We start from the raw sequence: 8,486 nt of genomic DNA, 5'->3' as shown, positions 1-8,486 counted from the left end.
GATAATTCTCCAAAGTCTTAGAATAGCATGAGTATTTGAAAACATCAATCACTAGATGAACCCGCAAACCCTTTCTTCAGACAGTGAAAATCATGGCTGGAATTACAGAATGTTGTTATTGAAGAAGAAGGGGGTGTCATGCCATTCTACAAAATGCCCCTCACCTGAAGGAATGGTACAATAAGTTGGACTCCAGAGCAGAACTCTTAAGGACAAAGCATGCACCTATTGGGTCCCCAAAAATACATTTTGTTTCAAGATTTATTTGCAGAAAATATACTTTATTTTCCATAGAAAACAATATATAAATGCAAAACAGTCTTTCAAACAGTATCGATATATTGACAAATCTGGAGTTGAAATGTGGGATGAAAAAACAGGGATACTAAAAAGAATGACGAATAGCAGAGTAACCAGAGCACAAGTCAATCAATGATAAAATCCGGGTATTCCAGGGAAGCGGGAGAATTGAACAGAGGTGAGGTGACCAGGTTTTCATCCGGGGTGTATTTATGTTTGGCAGCTGATTAAGTAGTGGAGGGGGGAGTGGGTTCGGAATGGCAGATATATCTTGCTTAGATTGTTTATTTGTTTGTAACTTTCTTTTACTATGTAGGGTGTGTTGAAACTCAAATGCAAAATCAATAAAAATGTTTTTTTTATAATCAAAAACAGAGCACATGTCCGTGGTTGTGAAAAAAAACAGAGCACATGTTGGAGGTGCTATGATATTAAAGTTAAATATTTAAGCTGGACTATTAGTGCTCTACTAAAGGTGAATTAGGTACTGCCTAAGCCTGTACTAGCGATTTCTGTTGCATTGCAAGGGTTGACATAGGATTTGCAGTTCACTACGAACTGCCCTACATCATCAAGTCTGAAAGCTTTCAATTCTATTCCCTTATCCTTCTAGAAGTCAAACATAACAACATCTGCAAAAGGCACAAATGCCTAAAAAAGTTGTGCAAGAGGTTGGAGGCAAACGTCTGGAGACTGTGACAGAGCAAAACAAGAACAATAACAAATAAATGATCCGCCACACACTGCTTTGACAACTTGTGGGCTTATAGACTGTTTTTCATTTCCTGTTATGGACGAATTTGTCAAATAGATCAGCACCACAACCTCTTCATGATCCTCAGGAAAGATCATCTGTTGCCTACTGCCAGTCTGCTCAACGGATACTTGTGTGGTACAGCCAAGTACAAAACCACCTCCAGGTTCACTCCACACAAGATGGGGAAAGCAGCAGAATGATGAGAATAAATTCATTCTACATGCCCTTCTGGTCCAGTCCAAGGGTTTTTGTGATGCATGACTGCACATTCATTATTCAGGATAATGCCCCCTCGGTGCAGTAGAGCTGGGACAGTGTCTTGCTCAAAGCAGGTCCAAGATTTCTGCAAAAATGAGTTATAGGCAAAAGGAAAGATCAATAACACTTGTGTTACAACTTGTTCTTCAATGTAAAAGTGTATATGTGATCTTCAACACTGCAAAGTACACCCACACACACCAAACTACATCACAGCAATACAATCTGTTTACATTCATGCACATGTCGTTTATAGTAAATGCACTTGTCTGGTCATATCTAATTTACTTGATACTATCGAAGTGGGTTTACAAAAGGTAGCTTCATGTAAATTGCAACTAATCCAAAAAAACACTACACGAGTCCTGTTGAAACTGAAAAGGTCAATTCGTGGTGACACCAGTACTAACTTCCAATGCAGATAGCATCCTTGGTACACAAGGCTCTTTACACGGTACATCACACTTTTGTAACTTACTGCTTCAAGCTTAACCCTCTGGGTCCGAGCACTAGACGTTAGGAGAACCACAGATGCTAGACATCCCCGTTGTAAAAGGATCCCAAATCAGGATTTTGTCTAAGCAGACAGAATGGAACTCCCTTCCAGTACAATTACTCAAGGAACAAGATTTAACAAACTTTAGAAAGGTAGTAAAGTACTCTGTGTTATTAGCGGAAATCAATTCAGTAGTTAATATTTACTAGTGAAAAAGGCTGAAGCTGCACTATATAAAATAGACAGAAATAGTATGAAATGGAATTTGTTAACCACAAACCTAACGATACAAAAAGAGCATTGCTGCAAACTAAAATCCATATTGTGTTGTGCTGTGTGCAAGTATTTAAGATAACCTAAATACATTAGAGGTACTCTTCCAAATCAAGCAATGCTACTATGCCCACATATGCACCACAAACACTTACCAATTTGTTACAATATTAACCGATTCATAGAAAAAAGAAAAAACCATCGAAAACAACATCACCGCCTAACACAAATCATCTGCTCTGCACGTTGAGCACACTGCCAACACCAATTCCCCCATGATACTATTGTATCAGTCACTAAGTTAAAATCCTACTCACTGCCTACAATAAACCCAAGTCGTGTGCATGATGAGACCATCCCAGTCCTGGTGTCTAATTCAATGAATACAAACATTATCAACAACATACTCAACGACACATGCTCTGCAACCCCTATGTCCTAGTATCCTTAAATAAAGTTACTTTAATACCACCTCCTAACAAAAAAGAATAACTCTTGAGCAACTATTGTAGCTAAATAACATCCTGACATATGCCTTCCCAAGATATAAAAGAAAAAAGTATCTGTGTCACATAGCCAAACAACTAATTTAACAGCTCTAATAAGATTCTAGACAAGACATGACACTGCAGCAGGACTAACCGTCTAGAACACAACTTAGAACGTGCTGCTAAGAACCCGACTATACAAATCAACATAGATTTGTCAGTGGCACTAGCCAGTGTCTCTTATAAAGCCATCTTTAACAAATATTCATTGCCAAATGGGAGCTGGAACCTTGCTATCTGATCACACAGCAGTCACGTGTGGGTTCTCTCAAGCCTATCTATACACTGCTTTATAAAAATATATTTGTTCACACCGAGGTGCAAATAGTGATGTTGTAAGGTTTCTATGTGGCAGTCTTGTGAAGGCCATTCCTAGGCATGTGCGAGTAGAGTCAATGATGCCGCTTGGCACTAACCGAATGTGCAGATATGCACTCACAAACATACCTTTAATTGACTTACAGTTCTGCATTCCATGAAGCTGGAAAGCCCTGAGCAGACTAGATATGGTTTTCAAGCCAGGTTTCCAGAAGATGCATTACATTAGGAAGAGTCTGTCAGTAGAGAATTTGTACTTTGCATTCACTATCTAGAAATAGAGAGCTCTAAACATCAGGGTCATGAGTTTTTAGCCATGCTAGATGATTTTTAATAAGTACTTGTGATGTTTTTAAATTTGAGGAATTATTTGTTTCTAAATGTGACTGTCGCACTCTGCGCTGCAGTGATTTGAGGACCAGCTGCGGCCCGTGCAGGTAAGAGCAGTGGTGCCGGGGGGAGGAGGATTTCAATGGACGATGGTCTGTTGAACCCCACTGTTAGACCTGTCTGGCTTTTTGGCGAAGTCCCTCCTAATTTTTATTTATTTTGTCCCCTTTTTGCCCCTCATACCCTTATTAATTTTTGTGTCTACTGACTTTTTGTAGGTGTTGGCCAGGGGGATAGGTGTTCTTTCTCCCCCTCATAATCTTTTACCTCAGGCCCAGAGGCCTGTTCTGACAGGAAAGTTGGCACCACCTAAAATGGTGGCCACCAACTGCCCCAACTGTCACAAACAGAACTTGGCCATAGCCTAACATAGGGCATTCCAGAACCTTCTGGTCCATTCTGGACCACTGAAGGGCAGCCTATATAAGGCGGAATGTGGGGCAGCCATTTTGTCTACCTGTGGAAGTCAGCTGGAGGACAGGCTGTAGCTAAGGGTGGGAGAGGTTAGACATAGGGTTGACCTCCTAGATAGGGAAGCTGCCTTGGGTTGTCACCTCATTATCCCCTTTTGGGTTATTTGTCCTGACCCCGCTGTGAAGGGTTACTGGAGACCCTGGGCGCCTAGCTTGCCCCTTGTCCAAACTATACAGGGGAAGTCCAAGGAGAAGGAGACTGCAGTGCTGCGGTGCGCAGTCCTCTGCCCAGCAGAAAGAGACTCAGGAAGGATAACCTTCTTCCCTAGATCCCAACCCCTATTTCAACTTGAGTGCAAAAAGGACCTTGCAGAGTGGGCGCTGAGGTTAAGGAAACGAACTAGCACTGTTCTCCTACCTTCTTGGGTGCTGAGGAAGACTTGTCCCCTGGTTCCCTGGAAAGTCCTGGTTGTTCGTGCAGCTGGTTTCTGTAGGCAGCGCCTGCCCCGGGATCCACTGAGCTTGAGAGGCTTCTCTCTGTGGACGGGACCCCCGGAGCGCCTTCCGCGCTGCTGGCGCATTGCCTGGAAGAGTACTGAGACCCTTAGAAAGGGAAGGGCGAGACACTTTGCAAAGGCGCCTTCGCGCATGCCCGTTGACGCGATCACAAACCCCACAGGAGGGGCCTAGGACCGAGCAGGCCCAGGCGAGTAGTGTGCTTCCTGGGAGCGGCCGCCGGGAGAGGCGGGAGAAGAGCGAGCGCTTCCGCGCATGCCCGGCGAGGGAGCGTCTGCCTTGAGGAGAAGCGCCGAGAGGAAGCGTCTCCGTGGAGCGTCTGACGACCGCTCTGCACGACGTGGGACAGATCCTTCCTGGGGTGGAGTCGCCGCTCGTGTGGCGGAATCACCGCGACAGCGGCCCGAGTTGAAGCTGAGAGGGCCTCCGCTCCGCTGCGTGGGAGCGAGGAGGCCGATCACCTGAGGTAAAGCGACTGAGCGCTGAGGGGGTGAGCGGAGGAACTGCCGGCTGACCGCCTATTCAAGTAAGCCGGGAAGAGCGAGGGAGGTCTGGTTTCCTCCCCCACTCGGTGCAGAACTAAGTGAGAAGGAAGAGGGAGGAGGGCCTAAGGAACGAGTGGCCTGACATTCAAAAACTAACTGTCTTCAAGATCCCTGATAGTCAACAGGTTGTGACAGCTTGCTTTTTCCCCCCTCGGGTGGAGTAAGGTTGCCGAGAAGCCATGGTTATAGCGCAGGTTGCACAGTAATGACCAATGGTAATTGATTAATAACCTGTGCAACAGTTAGCAGCGCAATTGATATTTATAAAACCAAGTGTAGAGTGACCAATGGTAATTGATTAATAACCTGTGCAACAGTTAGCAGCGCAATTGATATTTATAAAACCAAGTGTAGAGTGACCAATGGTAATTGATTAATAACCTGTGCAACAGTTAGCAGCGCAATTGATATTTATAAAACCAAGTGAAGAGTACAGGCTATACTTTAACAAACTTATGGAAGAGTAAGTGTGACATGCCAGTCATGGTTATGGTGTGTGATTATATATAAAGAACTGCATTTACTGAATGCAAAGGTGTGATAGAAGCTCAAGAGTATAGGAACTGCTTTCAAGACAAAGTGATAAACTGCTAGTAATTTAAAAAGTTTAACTGCTGATTCTAAAGTGACCTGAAATGTTCTGAGCTATTTATATTTGAGCTATTTATATTTGAGAACAGAGAGTATATTATCTTTATATAAAGCAGTACGTATTTTCTCACATTTTTGGTGTAGTGTTTTCATTTTGAGTGCTATTGCGTGGAATTACTTTTGGGTGGTGTGCAACCTTTACACTGTGCCTCTGATATGCTAGTCTTGCCCTAGGCCAGGCTACCTAATTCCAACACCCACCCCACGTGCTCCCCCACTGCCACCACCCTGCACGGATGCGGATGTTAGGGACATTTTTAGAGACGTTCATGATGCCCATTGCACTTTACTTTTCAGAACTCGTTTCTATCTCTTTTCAGGTTGGACGCTCTCCTGGTTCACTACTTTTATGAAGAGAGAGCGTGCAGGTGTTAGTGGCCATTTTTTCCTTCAGATAGATTCGAGGCGCCATTTTAGGTGGGTGCATGCTCTAGTTTTCCACACATGCTTTCAACCATGTCCTATGTGAAGCAAGCTGCAGCCAAAAGCAAGCCCGTCTGGGTCCATACATGTCTAGCACTAGCCATGCTGTTCGGTTCGCTCCAAGATTAGCAGCCAGAACCAAATACTCCAGAAAATAGTTATTCCATGTCAATCCTTCCAGTTTCTATTGCAGGAGATGGTCCCCTGGGGAGTTTGTGGGCAAGATATCTTGTGGTTGCCATGGCCATGTATTGTAGTTGGACTCTCTCACCTTAAGGGATATCTCCCTCACACAGTGAAGCACACCAGTGTGACATCTGGGAGGATTACCCATCAGCCACCACTTTACTCTACCTTCGAGTCGCACTTCAATTAATTAATATGCACTTATTGATAAGCATGCCGTGCCCATTTTCCAAGTTTTGATGGATGTTAACTTCAATGCCATGTTTTTAACGGAAACCTGCCTCCACTCTGACACTAATTCTGACACTGCTCCAGCAGTCCCACTGGGGTTCAAGATCTACAGACAGGAAGGAATGGTAAATGTAGGCGGGTGCAGCACTATTATTCTATGTAGCAATTTCTAATGCTTTACATTCCACGTAGGTAACTAAAAAGGGGTAGAAAATATGGGATTCTGTATTACCATGACGCTCAAAGTTTCCTTCTCGGAAGTCCCAATTTTGCGTTCCCCTGCCGATTTAGATGTATTCTCCTCCTGGGATAAAGCTATTCTCATGGTCGTTCTGAAGTTCTCGAATCTAGGGGATATTAATCTGCACATGGATATGACAACTGACAAAGCTGGTCAAGAATTGGCACAATCCTGGATCGACAATCTCCACAACTGCATTTTTCCTGCTGGCACGGTCTCTTCTCCTGCAACATCGGAGCACCCGCATGCACTACCACCGCCACGCCAACCACACCTGCTCTGGAACTACTCCACTTAATCCTGCTCAACACACAATCACTCTGCAAGCATGCCACTGAGACCTGGGACACCATCATCTTCCTCACCTTTGACGCCATCTTTCTCACCAAGACCTGGCTCAACCCCTTATCCACGCCAGGCATCAGATCAGCATATCCCGACAGTTACAACATAGCACACCAAGGACGCATCAACAAGCATGCAGGAGGAATTGCCATCATCCAGAAAGAAGACAATCAACTGCTTGGTCACCAAGTCTACGACCACCTGAAGAACAACCGACGACATTAGAACTCTCCTCAATCGGGAAGAAACAGCAGCCCTGATCCTCCTCTATCTCTCAGCAGCACTTGACACAGTATCCCTTCACACCCTCATCAAGAGGATTCACCACATCAGAATTCAAGGAGACGTCCTCAGATGGATCGCCTATTTCCTCATCGGAAGAACCCACTGGATCTACCTACCGTCTTTCATCTCGGAACCCAAGAATATCATCTGCGGTGTCCCTCAAGGTTCGTCCCTCAGTCCTTCACTATTCAACACCTACATGACCCCTCTGACTAACATCATCAGGATGTCTCAGCGAGTAGCACCGAGCCCGGTGCTCACTGGCAAATGACAAATTCCAGCAATATAGATTTACCAGGTGGCCTTCTGTGGTAAGCCTACCCGGCCCCCGTGGAAGACTGCTTCACGTGTATCGTCCCCTGTCTCAGTACTGGGACGCTTTGAACCGCCAATAGGTCGGTATCTATGGCAAAAGACGAAGGCGAGAAAGATATATCGCACTTAGCTTGTGCCTGTCACATTGCGGGCGGACGTGATTTTACCCATTCCCCTTCACCCGTTAATTACGGCTCATGCTCCCTCTGTCCTTTAGCAGCCTGGTTTAAAAACTCCTTACCGCGTACACGTGCAGGTGTGGTCTCGGCTCACCCCTCGTATTCTGTGGCGGTGCCGGCCGGCTGTTTGTAAAGCCCGTTTCCGGGTCACGTGGATCAACGTGTCGAACGTGACGTAGTACGTCACGTCAGTGGCGGGCGCCATCTTTAGACGGGAAAGTATCTCTAAAGGTGTAGCATTATCGCTAATATAAGCTACACTCGGACTAATGTTCCTAATGGGGTGAAATGCGGGACCCGCCCCCGGGGACTCGTGTACCTGGATACTTCTGTCCATCACATGAATTTTGAAGGGAAATGGTATATTCTAATGTTATAGTCCGCCTCTCAACATGGCATACTGCCACACATATGTAGCGATTGCCATCTTGGAGTAGAGCGCTTACTTCCGGGGTATAACACCCCTGCCGGCCCGAGAATGGATAGAAGGATCCTGACAAAGTGATATTATTGGGATCCAACATCAGGGGCTTGTGTGGTTAAATTTAGAGGGATATGTTCCTATTGTCGCCATACCACAGATCTTTATTATGCATTAAAGAATAAGTGACTCAAGAACTGGTAGTGTGAAACCTCTACATAGGATCCCCTATGGGTGGTGCACATTACATTGTTCATACTACATGAGGTGCCACTATTCTCAGTGTTATGCTGTTTAGTCCATGTGTTATTTCTTCAGGGTTGCACTTTAGGTCATTGAGACCTTGTTCCACTCAATAATGTCATTGAGGCCTTGGTCAGCTGTTAACTCTTCAT

The 8,486-nt window shown here is 45.0% G+C and overlaps 1 protein-coding gene across 3 annotated transcripts in view; it reads right to left on the bottom strand.

Annotated features, from left to right (window-relative positions):
• Positions 1-260: 260 nt before the first annotated feature.
• Positions 261-8,486, bottom strand: part of MUS81 (MUS81 structure-specific endonuclease subunit) — a 309,816-nt gene continuing 301,590 nt past the window's right edge. For all 3 annotated transcript variants that reach the window (XM_086938075.1, XM_086938074.1, XM_086938076.1), the window contains one exon: positions 261-1,400. In XM_086938075.1, coding sequence (XP_086794201.1) covers positions 1,334-1,400 — 67 coding nt within the window. In that variant the 3' untranslated portion in view covers positions 261-1,333. The remainder of the gene's footprint in view (positions 1,401-8,486) is intronic.

Source organism: Lissotriton vulgaris, chromosome 9 (genome assembly GCF_964263255.1).
Source record: "Lissotriton vulgaris chromosome 9, aLisVul1.2, whole genome shotgun sequence".
Classification (NCBI taxonomy): Eukaryota; Metazoa; Chordata; class Amphibia; order Caudata; family Salamandridae; genus Lissotriton; species Lissotriton vulgaris.
This window is presented reverse-complemented; position numbering and strand designations above follow the sequence as displayed.